Source organism: Mercenaria mercenaria, chromosome 10, assembly GCF_021730395.1.
Source record: "Mercenaria mercenaria strain notata chromosome 10, MADL_Memer_1, whole genome shotgun sequence".
NCBI lineage: Eukaryota > Metazoa > Mollusca > Bivalvia > Venerida > Veneridae > Mercenaria > Mercenaria mercenaria.
Genome location: NC_069370.1, coordinates 4,291,663 through 4,308,634, shown reverse-complemented (window position 1 = coordinate 4,308,634; position 16,972 = coordinate 4,291,663). Strand labels below are relative to the sequence as shown.

General features: G+C 36.1%; 1 protein-coding gene across 3 annotated transcripts in view; it reads right to left on the bottom strand.

Annotated features, from left to right (window-relative positions):
* Nucleotides 1-16,972, bottom strand: part of LOC123560973 (bridging integrator 2-like) — an 84,486-nt gene that overhangs the window by 65,794 nt on the left and 1,720 nt on the right. For all 3 annotated transcript variants that reach the window (XM_053552177.1, XM_053552179.1, XM_053552178.1), the window contains exons 2-3: nucleotides 4,943-5,023; nucleotides 961-1,015 (exon numbers count right to left, since the gene is read on the bottom strand). In XM_053552177.1, coding sequence (XP_053408152.1) covers nucleotides 961-1,015; nucleotides 4,943-5,023 — 136 coding nt within the window. The remainder of the gene's footprint in view (nucleotides 1-960; nucleotides 1,016-4,942; nucleotides 5,024-16,972) is intronic.

The following is a 16,972-nucleotide window of genomic DNA, read 5'->3' as shown; positions in this document are numbered from 1 at the left end:
CTGTGCTTAATCAAGTGAGCTAACTGAGCAGCTTCAGTGCAACTTGTGTTTGTAAAGTTTTCATCATGATACGGTAGCAGAGCTATAGATACCTCACTGCTCCAATAAGACTTCAGTGTTACTGTACTCAACAATGTCTTTATAATTACTTGTTTTCAAATTACCTTTATATCCTTCTGTCAACATATTTAATAGAGCAAATTGTGTACAATTACTTGCAATTAGTTGTAACTTCATAGCCAACAATTTTAAGTATGAATATTAGTGAAGATACTGGAGGTTTTTGCAACAATTACAAATAACCCTTTCAAATCCGTTAAGTATATCATGCATCATAATGCATATTTTGCATAGCAATCATTAATTAACGAGCAAAATCCATTTTGTCCTTGCATACTCTAGAAATTTTACAACATTTACTTATTCAATGTTTTCATTAATGACATTAAAAATCAAATTCTGTTAACCTATTCTAGTCTGTATGTTTACACCTGTATATTATTAAGTTTAGGTTGAACTGTAACTTTCGAAGCCTCGCTCCATATAATTCCAGATAAGGTTGGACCTGTGTATTACGAGTTGGTCTCTTTTCCATACGCTACTGAGTCACTGCGGCCATACTGTAGGTATAACACAATTAAATTTTTGAAGCTAGATTAAACCTAACATTAACCTTTAGTCAGTATATTTTAGTGGTGTGTAACTACTCTGGAATGTTTCGTATGGAAAAGTCTTTCCCATGTATTATCACCTGCCTATCAAAAGGGGTACCTCAGTAGAACCTCATAATTCATAAATCAGAATATAGGCCAAAATGTCACTGAAGGCACAGAGACCCCAACTCTCACAGGAACTGTGTGTGTAAATCCTCAAATGTATCCAAAGAATTTGATTTGTAAACTAAATTAAAATGAACACTTCACAATCTCGTGCCATCTGTTACTGTATCTAAAAGCTTACCTCTTGCACTATGTACATAATGTCTCAGATCTTTTTGAAATTTGCTTGCTATTTCCTGAAACAATAAAAAAAAGACAATTTTGTTCTACTGAGAGCATAAAATTTCATGGTGTTTGCCAAAACAGCTATTTCATAGTAGTTTAAACTCATGGCTTTCAAATTTATTAGATAAATCTTTGGTCATTGTGATTCAGTTTTGTGCAGTCACCAAAACTTAAACAAGAGGGCCATGATGACCCTATATTGCTCACCTGTTATCATTGCACTTGAGGACAAGAAGGTCCTCAGAAAAAATATCTAAGTCCAAAGGACAGGAACAACAAAGGAAAGAAATTTAACCAAAAAGAAAAAAAAATCTTACAAGGTACAGATATGTCAAAATACACCTAAACATTGGAGGTACCATCCATGTTGTACCACAGAAAAGTGGCCTCGGTTTTTCCCTACGGCCAATAATAAAAAAGTTACTAAAATAAGCTATTTATAGTAATGTAAAAGGGAAGTAATTAAAAAGAAAATTATTGTAAGTGAACAAAAGAAGGATCTGCCAAATAAATCTGTTGACATAGATGAAATTTCTGATCAGTATCTTCATTAGTTACAGAGATATACCCATTTTAATTTGAAATTAAGGGAGGTAATTTGACATAAAATCAGTCTATAGTTATCTACCCTGATTAGCTCAGTCCACTAATGACAATAATGAAATTTCAAATAAGTCCTATAAGTACTTACTGATATAAATCCATTTTGACAACAATCTGGGAAGGTAATCAGATATAAAATAACTCTGGAACCTATGATTGGACCTGATTTGTCATGGAATCCAAGATTTATTGTTGTTGAAGATATTTTGGAAGTTTGTATCAAATAAATCCATAAATGAAGTCTCTATATGGCTGCAAAAGCCAAAATAGCCAATTTTGGACCTTTAAGGGGCCATAACTCTAGAACCCATGATGGAATCTGGCCAGTTCAACAAAGGAACCAAGATCTTGTGGTGATACAAGTTGTGTGCAAGTTTGGTTAAAATCAAATCATAAATGAAGTTGCTATTGTGCAGACAAGGTCAAAACAGCTAATTTTGGCCCTTTCAGAGGCCATAACTCTGGAACCCATTAAGGGATCTGACCAGTTCAACAAAGGAACTGAGATCTTATGGCAACATAAGTTTTGTGCAAGTTTGATTAAATTCAAATCATAAATGAAGCTGCTACTGTGCAGACAAGGTCAAAATAGCTAATTCTGGCCCTTTCAGTGGCCATAACTCTAGAACCCATAATGGAATCTAGCCAGTTCAAGAAAGGAACCAAGATCTTATAGTGATACAAGATGTGTGCAAGTTTGGTTAAAATAAAATCATAAATGAAGCTACTATTGTGCAGACAAGGTCAAAATAGCTTATTCTGGCCCTTTCAGGGGCCATAACTCTGGAACCCATAATGGAATCTGGCCAGTTCAAGAAAGGAACCAAGATCTTATGGTGATACAAGTTGTGTGGCACTTTGGTAAAAATCAAACCATAAATAAAGCTGCTATTGTGCAGACAAGGTCAAAACAGCTGATTTTGGCTCTTTTAGGGGCCATAACTCTGGAACCCATAATGGGATCTGGCCAGTTCAAGAAAGGAACTGAGATCTTATGGTGATACAAGTTGTGTGCAAGTTTGGTTAAAACTAGAAAATGCTTTTGTAAAAAAGCGCATGTCTCCCCCAATGCAAAGTCCTATAGGCAAGAAGTCAATAGGGGTCAGGAGCGAAAGTCAAAGAGACACTGATGGTTGGCTGCAATAGGAATCATCTACTTGGCATGTCCAGTCATCCCGCTAAATTTCAACACTCGTGGCCTAGTGGTTCTCAAGTCACTGTTCAGGCTCCTATGACCCTGACCTTTGATCAAATGACCTCAAAATAAATAGGGGTCATGTACTCTGCATGTCCAATCATCCTATAAAGTTTCAACATTGTAGGTCAAGTGGTTTTCAAGTAATTTCCAAAAAATGATTTTACATGAACAGGCCACTGTGACCTTGACCTTTAATAGACTGACCCCAAAATCAATAGGGGTCATCTACTCTGCATGTTCAATCATCCTATGAAGTTTCAACATTCTGGGTCAAGTGGTTCTCAAGTTATTGATCGGAACTGGTTATCAATGTTCAGGCCCCTGTGACCTTGACCTTTAACAGAGTGACCCCAAAAACTAAAAGGGTCATTTACTCTGCATGAACAATCATCCTATGAAGTTTCAACATTCTGGGTTGAGAGGTTCTCAAGTTATTGATTGGAAATGGTTTTCCATGTTCAGGCCCCTTTGGCCTTGACCTTTAACAGAGTGACCTTAAAATCGTTAGGGTTCATCTACTCTGCATGACCAATCATCCTACGAAGCTTCATCATTCTGGGTCAAGTGGTTCTCAAGTTACTGACCGGAAATGGTTTTCAATGTGCGGGCCCCTGTGACCTTGACCTTTCACAGAGTGACCCCAAGATCGTTATGGGTCATCTACTCTTTATGACCAATCATCCTATTAAGTTTCAACATTCTGGGTCAAGTGGTTCTCAAGTTATTGACCGGAAATGGTTTTTAATGTTCAGGTCCCTGTGTCCTTGACCTTTAATGGAGTGACCCCAAAATCGACAGGGGTCATCTACTTAGCATGTACAATCATCCTATGAAGTTTCAACATTCTGGGTCAAGTGGTTCTCTAGTTATTGATCGGAAATGGTTTTCAATGTTACGGCCCCTGTGACCTTGACCTTTGACAGAGTGATCCCATAATCAATAAGGGTCCTCTACTCTTTATGACCAATCATTCTATCAAGTTTCAACATTCTGGGTCAGGTGGTTCTCTAGTTATTGATTGGAAATGGTTTTCAATGTTCAGGCCCCTGTGACCTTGACCTTTGACGGAGTGACCCCAAAATCAATAGGGGTCATCTACTCTTCATGACCAATCATCCTATGAAGTTTCCACATTCTGGGTCAAGTGGTTCTCTAGTTATTGATCGGAAATGGTTTTCAATGTTCAGGCCCCTGTGACCTTGACCTTTGACGGAGTGACCCCAAAATCAATAGGGGTCATCTACTCTTCATGACCAATCATCCTATGAAGTTTCAACATTCTGGGTCAAGTGGTTCTCTAGTTATTGATCGGAAATGGTTTTCAGTGTTCAGGCCCCTGTGACCTTGACCTTTGATGGAGTGACCCCAAAATCGTTAGGGGTCATCTACTCTTCATGACCAATCATCCTATGAAGTTTCAACATTCTGGGTCAAGTGGTTCTCTAGTTATTGATCGGAAATGGTTTTCAATGTTCAGGCCCCTGTGACCTTGACCTTTGATGGAGTGACCCCAAAAACAATTGGGGTCGTCTACTCCAGCAGCCCTACAACCCTATGAAGTTTGAAGGTTCTAGGTCAAATGGTTCTCCAGTTATTGCTCGGAAATGAAGTGTGACGTACGGACGGACGGACGGACAGGCCAAAAACAATATGTCTCCTGGGGGAGACATAATAAAATCATAAATGAAACCACTATCGTGCAGACAAGAAATTGTTGAAGGACGCACGAGACGCACAGACGCACGACGGACGAAGGGTGATCACAAAAGCTCACCTTGTCACTATGTGACAGGTGAGCGAATAAAAATTTAATCCCCCTTTTGCAGCACAGTCAAACTTGGTTTGCTCAAACTTGACAGGACAGCAAAATGTGTTCGAGTTATCAGTAATTCAAGCCATCACACAAATTACATTATACAGGGATTTTGCCGGGATCTGATGATGAGTTCAAGCAAAGGGCAGTGTTCGAATTATCCAAATTCAAGGGAATGAAGTCTGACTACATCTGTAATGGCCGATGCTAAAAACAAATCAATCTCCTTCTATTTCCTTCAAGTAACTGAATAAAACAGAATTAAAACACCATGGATATATGTCTTGAAAAAGTATCCCTTTAAATGACTTCGAATGTGCCTACCTGTTGTTTATCAAGTCTTTGGCAATCTTCTCCTAGAATCTCATCTGTAGTTTTTCCCTGTTTACCAAGACTCTGGTATATCTGAAATGATTCAAACAATGAAAGATAATTATTCAACCCACCCGCTAGGCTTAATATGGAGAACACAGATCTATGGATTGTGGGGTTGTGATATCGATCCCCAGGTGAGACACATGTTCTCGGAGATGATTTGATAAAAGACATTGTGCTGAAATAATTCGACCTCCACCTCTTGTTCAAGTGGGGAAGTTGGCAGTTATCTACAGAGAACAGGTTTGTACTGGTACAGACAAGAGCACTGGTTAGGTTAATTGCCTGCATTAAATAACTGAAATACTGTTGAACAAGAGCTCGTAGAACACAAAATGCCCCCCTTGATGCATTCAGTAATTGCACAAGGAACAGAAATTATTTGGTCACTGTGCACAAAAGTTCAACTGTTCTGGGTCAATGTGACCTTGACCTTTGACTTACTGACCTCAAAATCAATAGTGGTCATCTGCTGGTCAAGATCAACCTCCCTATTATATTTTGTGATCCTAGGCCCAAGCAATCTCAAATAATCATCCAGAAACCGTTTAACTGTTCCGGTTCACTTTGACCTTGACCTTTGGCCTACTGGCCTCAAAATCAATAGGTGTCATCTGCTGGTCATGACCAACCCGCCTATCAAGTTTTGTGATCCTAGGCCCAAGCATTCTCAAGTTATCGTCCAGAAACGGTTTAACTGTTCCAGGTCACTGTGACCTTGACCTTTGATGTACAGACCTCTAAATCAATAGGGGTCATCTGCTGTTCATGATTAACCTCCCTTTCAAATTTCATGATCCTAGGCCCAAGCATTCTTGAGTTATCATCTGGAAACCATTTAACTGTTCCGGGACACTGTGACCTTGACCTTTGACCTACTTATCTCAAAATCAATAGGGGTCATCTGCTGGTCATGATCAACCTACCTATCAAAATTCAAGATCCTACACCCAAGCATTCTTGAGTTATCATCCAGAAACGGATTGGTCTACAAACAAACCGACCGACAACCGACCAACCAACATCTGCAAAACAATATACCCCTCCTTCCTCGAAGGCGGCATAAAAACTGCATTAATACAACAACTATTTATATTTCTAAGTTGAATTTTTAAAGATGTCAGCAATAAATAAAGCTTTCACTGACCAGCAGTCAATACTACTACACCAAGTGCATAGAAATACTGGTTTCCAGATAAACCAGCCAAAGAATGCAGACTTGTCATTGGCCAATTTCAAAATTGTGATCAGAAACAACCAATCAAATGTTGAACATTTCAGACTGGTTTAATGTTGAACATTTCAGACTAGTTTAAAAACTCTATTTCATAAACTTAGACCCTGAGCAAATCTACAACATGTGATTTAATCCCCATCAGATAAACTTATTGGTGGGCTTTTCATGTTTATGAGTATGTTACTTCTACTGGTGTCTAATTCTAAAGAAAATCTCCTCGACTATCCAAACAACTCCAAACTTGATGTTAAATTTAGGACTGGGATGATTACTTGGTTAATCGGATCCAATCTGATTACTAGGTGGAACCGGTTTCAATTTTGCAAAACTGCTAATCGCTCTCAAACAATAAACATCACGAATCGTACTTTATATCCTTTGTACCAGCACATAGACCCCGCAGTATATTTCCGCTAAAACACATCAACATAATCAATAGTCTCTGATTTGCAAGTCGTGATATATTTAAAATAAAATACACCAAAATATGACTTATTAATTATCACACTTCTTACAAACGATAAAGTCCGTAAGTTCCTAAAGAAGTCAGGTGCGGAAGTACCTTGATACTGTTGTCAGGAACGAAAACAACATTTTAACCGGTTCGATTTAATTTCATACAAATGAATAACCGGTTTCAAAATTTTGAAATCGTCCCAGCCCTAGTTCAATTCTATACAATTCTATACAAATTTAGATGAACATATTTATAATATATTAAGCCAGTAGGAAAGTTATGTTTTGATAAATTACATAGCATTAAGGAAGTAGATGGCAAGTGGTCTAAACACAAAAAAATTTGCTGTCACCCCTCGATATGAATTGCACACAATGCATTTTATGTGTCATGCTTAATGGCTCTCACTTATCTTACAAAAAATACTTTGACTTTTTTGCCAGTGAAAACAAACAGTAGGATCATGTGCACAATCATATTTACAATACACTGTGAGTCATATTATAACTAATATCACATGATATAGTGAATTGGGAGGAAAAAGGAAGATATGGATATGAAAGAATAAACATTTACTGCTCTATGATACATGTAAAGAATGTGTAAGAATACATTGATCAAAATATAAGTGTAAACAGCTTGTGTTTATTTGGCCATAAGAAGCTGTAAGTTGCTCAATGAAGTCCATTATGATCTACAGCTCCATTCAATTCAAGGAATCATCTCAAGTGTGTTTGTCTGTTTCTAAGTTTATTCATATTCCTTCCTAGATATCCATACAGGCCACTCCTCAAGGAGAATGGTAGTCATTTAAGGTTTTTGAAAGATTTTTCTTTAATGGAGAGTCTGTGCTCTGGTGGGGTTTGAACCAACAACCTTAATTCCACCTGTGAAGCCAGTATAACTGCAGTTATAACTGACCGAGCTATAGAGGATCATACACTGCATTTACTGTTTCCCTTCTATAAAATTAGAACATGCCCCTTCCTGTCATACAGATAGTGTTTAAATCCCATTTATAGAAATAGGGCTTACTCCCTTTGATAGAAATCGGGTTCACAATAGAACTCACTGTTACAGCTATTCCATCTGACAGCAAATCTTAGGACTCACCCTGAGTTCACATTAAATTATTTCATGCTTCCCTTCTAGATCTATATAAGAAGAGCTCACAAAAAAAAAAGTAATTCATGTTTCCTTTTCATTACAAAAATAGAGCTCAACTTCGCTTTTATAAAAACTGAGTTAACCTACAAGCTCATGCTTCCTTTTCATAGAAATAATTGCTTCCTTTACCACAAACAGAGCTAACCCAGTAGACAATAACCCAGTTATAGTTGCTTCCTTTTACCACAAACAGAGCTAACCCAGTAGACTGTAACCCAGTAATAGTTTATTCCTTTTACCACAAACAGAGCTAACCCAGTAGACTATAACCCAGTAATAGCTGCTTCCTTTTACCACCCAGTAATAATTGCTTCCTTTTACCACAAACAGAGCTTAGACCCTGTAGACTATAACCCAGTAATAGTTGCCTTCTTTTACCACAAACAGAGCTAACCCAGTAGACAATAACCCAGTAATAATTGCTTCCTTTTACCACAAACAGAGCTAACCCAGTAGACTATAACCCAGTAATACTTGCTTCCTTTTACCAAAAACATGGCTAACCCAGTAATAGTTGCTTCCTTTTACCACAAACAGAGCTAACCCAGTAGACTATAACTCAGTAATAGTTGCTTCCTTTTACCACCCAGTAATACTTGCTTCCTTTTACCACAAACAGAGCTAACCCAGTAGACTGTAACCCAGTAATAGTTGCTTCCTTTTACCACAAACAGAGCTAACCCAGTAGACTATAACACAGTAATAGTTGCTTCCTTTTACCACAAACAGAGCTACCACTTCTTCGTTATAAAAAGAGCTCACAAAAAAAGTAATTCATGTTTCTTTTTTACAAAAAAGAGCTCAACCGCTTTAGACTAAAACCTGAGTTAACTACAGCTTGCTTCCTTTTACAAGTAATACTTGCTTCCTTTTACCACAAACAGAATTAAACCAAGTAGACTATAACCCAGTAATACTTGCTTCCTTTTACCACAAACAGATCTAACCCAGTAGACTATAACCCAGTAATACTTGCTTCCTTTTACCACAAACAGAGCTTACCCAGTAGACTATAACCCAGTAATAGCTGCTTCCTTTTGCCACCCAGTAATAATTGCTTCCTTTTACCACAAACAGAGCTTAGACCCTGTAGACTATAACCCAGTAATAGTTGCCTTCTTTTACCACAAACAGAGCTACCCCAGTAGACAATAACCCAGTAATAGTTGCTTCCTTTTACCACAAACAGAGCTAACCCAGTAGACTATAACACAGTAATAGTTGCTTCCTTTTACCAAAAACAGAGCTAACCCAGTAATAGTTGCTTCCTTTTACCACAAACAGAGCTAACCCAGTAGACTATAACCCAGTAATAGTTGCTTCCTTTTTACCACCCAGTAATACTTGCTTCCTTTTACCACAAACAGAGCTAACCCACTAGACTATAACCAAGTAATACTTGCTTCCTTTTACCACAAACAGAGCTAACCCAGTAGACAATAACCCAGTAATAGTTGCTTCCTTTTACCACCAGTAAATAATTGCTTCTTTTACACAACAGAGCTTAGACCGTAGACTAAACCCTGTAATATTGCTTCTTTTACCACAAACAGAGCTAACCCAGTAGACTGTAACCCAGTAATAGTTGCTTCCTTTTACCACAAACAGAGCTAACCCAGTAGACTGTAACCCAGTAATAGTTGCTTCCTTTTACCACAAACAGAGCTAACCCAGTAGACAATAACCCAGTAATAGTTGCTTCTTTTACCACAAACAGAGTAACCCAGTAGACAATAACCAGTAATAGTTTTCAAAAGGCTACCGTAGACCAAACAGTAATAGCTATACCACAGAGACTGTAACCGTAACCAGTAATAGTCGCTTCCTTTTACCACAACAGAGCTAACCCAGTAGACTGTAACCCAGTAATAGTTGCTTCCTTTTACCACAAACAGAGCTAACCCAGTAGACTATAACACAGTAATAGTTGCTTCCTTTTACCACAAACAGAGACTTCCTTTTACCACAAACAGAGCTAACCCAGTAATAGTTGCTTCCTTTTACCACAAACAGAGCTAATCCAGCAGACTATAACCCAGTAATAGTAGCTTCCTTTCCCAGCAATACACACCTCTTTTATAGAAATAGAACCCCCTCCCCAGCCCCCAGCCCCTATAACAGTCACATAATATCACTTAAAAAATGGGCTTAAAATTATATCAGTTGGCTCTCTGATCGAGTTATGCCAGTTTCTAATTTGCTGATATAACTCTCGAGACTATTTGAATTTTGTATAATTATGCCCCTTTTCTTCTCAAAATTTTCCATGCTATGATTGGCTTGGTACAGGCAAGCACTGTGGTTTTATATGGCTAACTGTATGGTCTGACCGTAGTAACATACCTGTATAATGTGACATCCCCATGCTACTTTAGATGATTCATAGATATACAAGTACTTTCATAGACATTTTTGATGTGGAGATAAACTGATAAATAGATAAAGATAATTATATCATATTTGTATCAGTACACAAACATGAAGAATTTCATTCATTATTTCAGTAAGGGACTGACATCTCCAAAATTCAAAATATATTACCAAACTTCAATTTTAAAGAATGATCATTTTTAGCAAAAATCTGGAGGTCAGTGCCTTTAACTTACTCTGCTTATACATCATGTGTAATTAATGTACACATACAAGTACTGAAATCACAACTGTGGTTCAATATAGTTACAATGTTACGAAGAATTTAAGGTCGCACTTTGTTAATAAATTTTCTGTAGGCACTAAATACTTAAAAACATTCTGTATATTTTTATCTGATAAACAAAATACAGGGAGGAGAAAATGTTGATGATAGGATGGCCTTAAGGCTTGACAATATTTCTAACTTTTCAAATCAGCACAATTCAACCAATTTACAATTTAATGTAGCTAACTTTTGACCTTTAAACGGTTTCAGTTAAAAATGGTCATATAATTATACACTGAATAGATGCCAAAAGTTAAAAAGAATGATTTTAAATCAGTGAAACAGGATCTTTTGAAATCATGTAAGGTTTCGATTTATGTGACTGGTCAAGGCTACAACATAAAAGTTTAAATGTTAATTATTGTCCTTCATTGAATTAATTATAATTTATTTGTTTCATTATCCTTATGATGTGGTTTCAAATGTGGTATCTAATGAAATGGGTGAAACACCTTTAACTAATCTCAAAGGGTCATATATATATTCAGACAGATGTACCATACAACCATAAATTTTTTTACAAGTCATGTAAAGCCAAAACAAGAACGAAACCTAAACAGAATACCAAAATGTACAAACTATAATTCTGTTCCTTATTTGGTCAAATTGTTTCTTGCTCATGCAAAAACAGATGACAGCCACAGTAGAGTCTATAACAGTAATTGAAAATATCTTTTAACAAGACATATTTTATGTTCATAACAAAAAAAGTGGTTAAGCCACATCATAAGCAAAGGCATTATGAGTTTTTTAATGCCAACCATTTTACATGTATACTGTGTAGAAGGAACTAGCATGGGAGCCATCTGGTCAACAGTTACTGTTGCCTAATGGCGGACAGCCAGGACAGGTACTGAACACGAATTTTTCACTTGGGATTACTAAGCGACAGAGGTCTAAATTAAAGATTTCATTGTGGATGCATTTTTGACATTTTGGTAGAAAAAATGGGAGAGAAAAATGTATTTAGTGAAGAATTAAACTCAATTTTAGTGTGAGTAGTACAACCTGTTCACAACCGTGTGATTTTTATGTGTTTTTACAGTAAGCAAATGTAACAAGAGAAATCTCTCTTGGAAGATATATGACCCCTACTTTCATCATCATTTTACAAAAAATGTATGTCAGTTTTATCATAATTCTTTAAAATGACGTAAGGAAATGGGTCTAGCTATGTGTCACAATTTACTCTTTAAAAATTGTCAATTTTATAGAGAATATATAGGGAAAACTATTTAGTACTGTGTGACCTATGTACATCTGCTATTTCCACATCCATTTGGGTTCCCAGATACTATGGCGATTCCGATTAAATTCTGCACTAATATTATTCCAAAACCTAGTAAAAACTGCTTTGGTTCAGTTTAGTTTTGGTGTATATGTGACGCAGCCAAACAAAATTAAGAAACTACTGTAACTGGCATGTAGACAAAAAATACGGGCGGGCAATAAAAACCACTTGAGTAAAAAAATACCTGAAGGACTATCATTCATCAACATAACTTAATTACATATGCATAACATAGTATAAATTAACATAGTGTAAGGTACTTATAAACATCCAAAGAACCACACTCATTTATGTTTCACACAAGCTTACTTGACTAAAAAATGTTGTATTCATTTCCCATGTGAAAAATACAAGAACCTATAGAGTGTGTGGAGACAAACAGACTATAAATGGAGAGCGGTACAAACAAGGATGCTTTCAAACAAGTCTGGTGACGATTCATTAAGTGGCTCATGAGCACAAGTCGTTCAAAGACTTTTCCTATTTTTAGCTCTGGTGGCCCTGATAGGAGTCATTGACAAGCAGAACCATTTGTAAAACAAGTTTCACAGATGACTATTGAAAGAAGCTACATATCAAATTTGGCAGCTCAGGCTTTTTTTTTAAAGAAGGTGGTTAAATTTGTCTATAAGCTACAGATGGAAATAAATCAATGCATACTTGTGCAAGGAGACCATTCCAACAAGTACATGAATACATATTTAGACCCTCCTCTGTGCCGTTTGGCAGTGTCTGAGTCATCTCAATATAGATGGTGGACGAAATTTGAAACTGGTAGTAAATATTTTAACTAAGATTTGGCCAAAACTTTTTCAAAACCCTGAGAAGACCCTGCATGTGGGCTTGCCCAATTGTGTTGCCTCTTTCAATAAAGTCGTTATACATGTATTACATAATTATACAAAATCTTTCTATTTTACAACTGTGTGTGTGTGGTAAAATACATGCATATAAGCCATTTAAACCACATCAAATGACAAATTAGACAGGATTTGTGCATACAGGACATATCCCATCTGGCTGTTACATACACCAGTGCATATGCTTTACAAATCAATGCTATATGATATGAGTTGGATCCTCATAGAGAAATGTGTTCAGCTGATAAGTTGAACAAATATTCGCTACTGGGCAGAAATTCCATTGAATATTACGCAAACTGGACTATATTTTAAATGAAAACAGCATTCAACTGAACACATTACATACATCGAAGGCAATTTGTGATGCATTTGAACATAAAATGTAACCCAACCTGCAGATACATACATAAAATGTATGTTAAAGAAGCATGTTTACAGGTATGTTAATGTGCACACAGGTGTCAAACTAGCTGTCAAAACTTCAAAATCTGTCAACTACATGTCTGGTTCAATTTTCTATGTAACTTCAACATGACCTAAGTAATGCAACCTCTCGTTAGTGTCAATTAAGGTTTCGATGGAGGCCTTGAGAAACAAAAATCAAACAACACCAAATCATAGAAAGAAAGAGTTGTTTGACATGAAAATTGAACAGCATGTAAAACATGTATATTACTTTATGAAACAAGTGTCAGTATACTGATATAAACATTGAATTCCGGAAAAGGGCTGCCTAAAGGGGCTCCACTTCCGGACAGTTAAACGCCTTTAAAAACTCACCATTTTCAAAGAACAGTTACACATGTTCGTTTTGATGCATTTGCAATAGCGTGCGAGTGGTGAAATTTCGCATAACAAGGTGGAACACAGTTTTCAGCAATTGTTTATCTTTATTTCTTTACAAATGGCATTCATTTTCAAAGGGAGACAACTGTTCCCGATTATTTTAAGTACAAATGGCATTCATTTTCAAAGGGAAACAACTTTTTCCGATTATTTTAAGTACTCTTTGAGAAAAAGTTGTCTCCCTTTGAAAATGAATGCCATTTGTAAAGAAAAAAAGATAAACAATTGCTGAAAACTGTGTTCCACCTTGTTATGCGAAATTTCACCACTCGCACGCTATTGCAAATGCATCAAAACGAACATGTGTAACAGTTCTTTGAAAATGGTGAGTTTTTAAAGGCGTTTAACTGTCCGGAAGTGGAGCCCCTTTAGGCAGCCCTTTTCCGGAATTCAATGTTTATATCAGTATACTGACACTTGTTTCGTAAAGTAATATACATGTTTTACATGCTGTTCAATTTTCATGTCAAACAACTCTTTCTTTCTATGATTTGGTGTTATTTGATTTTTGTTTCTCAAGGCCTCCATCGAAACCTTAATGTAAAGTTAACATAACTAAACTATTTATAATGTTTAAAATCAAAATTGGAAAAATCACAGAATTATGGCTGAACTATGACCATATTCACCTCTCCAAAAACAGTATGTTTCCAGCACGCCCCCTCCAGGCTCACCCCCACACCCACCCCGCATTTTTGACCCCTCAAAATGTATAAAGTGGGAACATGGACGTTTTGTGCTCAGTCTTGATGTTTTGTCTTAATGAACTTCTTTCATTTAATGAAGGAGTTTATTATTATTAATTTATTGGGCTATTCAACTAGTCGGCTCACATTTCACTTCGACATGAACGGTACTACAGATAGAATAGACAAGATTTTAGTGGTCATATACAATGAGACACATTCAATGCCATGACGAATTCCAATGTTTTAATGAAAGTTTACTGAACGAACTGAATTATCAGTAATATGTACATACAAGTGTATCAAAGGGCATCCACACCTAGACACATCGAAATACTGTCATTCATTACCTATAATCGCAACTTGAAATATTTAAATAATTTATGATATGATTAATAAGAAGATATATACAGCAAATGAGACTTTATCATGATAAAATCACTGCTGATAGGCAATCCAGAAAAGATATATCTGAAATATTTCTGACTGTACTAAAGAAAATTTATGAAAAAATATGTACTTGAAACTAAACAGCTATTTGGGGCCGCCATTTGTTACATTTCGTCAATATCCTAAACCATGAAAAGGTACTTTTTTTAATTTAACATAATGCTTAGAGAAATGCGTTGTTTATACCAAAATTAAAATCAAGCAATGCCAAACTTTTACCATTTCAACCCAGTTTTGAGAAGTCAAAAAAAAAAAAAAAAAAAATGTCCAAGAATTTACAAACTTGTGAAAAAAAACATGAGGCCATGCCAAATTGATATGTCGTTCGTCGGAACTACCGCATCAATAATTTCATTCCCGAGAAAAAAAAATAAAAATTACCCGCCCGCACGTACATAAAAATCTCCGAAAAAAAAAAAAAATTTTTCGATTACGCGGTCCGGAATAATAACGGCAAAACAGGTTTTATCGCTGTTTTAATGCGTCAAAGTGATATTGATCGGATTTCATGCGTCCGTAATACATGTAGCTGATGATCCAAACTCAAAAAGTCAGGAATTATGGTGTTGTTCATCATTTGTTTTAAATCTGGAGTGTATGTGCAAGTGCCACACATGGCCTTCGATGTGCCGGTAGGTAATGAAATAGGCACATTCTACTTTTGTTCAATACAGTGAAAAGAACGAAGCCCGACTTGTAAGACGTGCACTGGGATGCAGTTAAAAATATTTGGAAATATTGTTCAGATATAAAGTTTTCAAACCATTTGTTATCAGTTGTTTAATTCAGCATGTTAGATCTAGAGCCCAAAACTGAGGCCAAGTACTATCTTAAAAAAATATTTGTTCACAGATCCTGACTGACCTATCACATTGTCTCGGCCCAAATCCTTTTGAACGTAACCTCTTTAGTACAGCAGTCAGATATTCTATCAAAACGCATTTAGTCAATTTAAAAATTGTTTAGCTTTTCAAATAAGTAGTGTTGATATGAAAATAATTTGGAACCCCAGTTTTGCCTGTTTGTACACATGACGCCAGGATATATTTAAAATTGGCTGTAAATTGATTGAACGAAAGAAACTGAAAAAAAACAGACTTCCCCAACTCTAAATTTCTAGTTCAGTCAAAGCACAACAAACAACACTTTTAAGGGTGGCCATATTGGGATCATTCTTTGTCCGTCTGTTATTATTTTTGCCTGAAATGAATCTCTACCACAAAAGCTTAAGCTAGCCTGATCATGATCTGTTAAGAAATTATTCCAAAGGGATTCGAGCAATGTCGAAGCATCTGTATGCCCAACTCCATTTGGTCTCACTGGTCAAGTGGTTTATTACTTCCCCTCACCTCTATGGGTTGGAGTTCCACTAGGGGCACAAATTTGTTCATGTGTCAAAGCCATCTAACTGTGTATCAGAAGAAATGTTATTCCACACAATCATATGCCTGTTTTGTCTTAAATATTCCTCATCCTGTGCCATTAAATAGGCACGTCTTCAGATTAATGTAGAAAAATCAAAATTAAAAATAAGACACCCATTCCATAGTAATTAAAATTACAAAATAAAAAAAATAAAGTGATTCAGTGAGTTTTGGCATGAATTTATCTGCAAAATCATTCATGTAGTCTGTAAAACATATAGAAAAGCTATATACTGTGTTACCCACACTGTAAATGTTTGATTTCTGTGTTATTTCTAAAGAAATGTTAACTTTATATATAATCATAACCGCCTCCTCAAGGGTTCAAGCTGGGGAAAAAAATAAAAAACGCCCGCTCGCTCCATGTAAAATCTACCCGCCTCTGAAAAAATCAAAATTGAGAAAAAAAAAATAAAATAAAAATTTCGCTCGCCCGCTCCTATTTTTTTTGAAAATTTTCCGAAGAACTATTAATCAATTTGGTATGGCCTGAGGGAAGAAAATGAAAATAAAAACAAAATAACATCATATTCGTGCCCTATCAGAAAAGTGTTTAATATGCGAGTGATATTTAATAGCACAGGAGATAACTTTGAAAGCTAATAAGTAAATAACGCAGTATAAGATTTATGTAAAAAAAAATATAATTTAGAAAGTGTGTTAATTACTATAATTAGTAAATGTACATAAAATAAAGTAGTTTTATGCCACCGGGAGGCACTGAATGTCTGAACTGTACATCAGTCAGTCTGTCTGTCCTTATGTCACATCAAGAATCAGTTAAAAATTATAAAAACCCTATAACAATATCATTAATGTGGCTGAATAAATCTATAACATCAGCATTTCTCTTCAAGTTA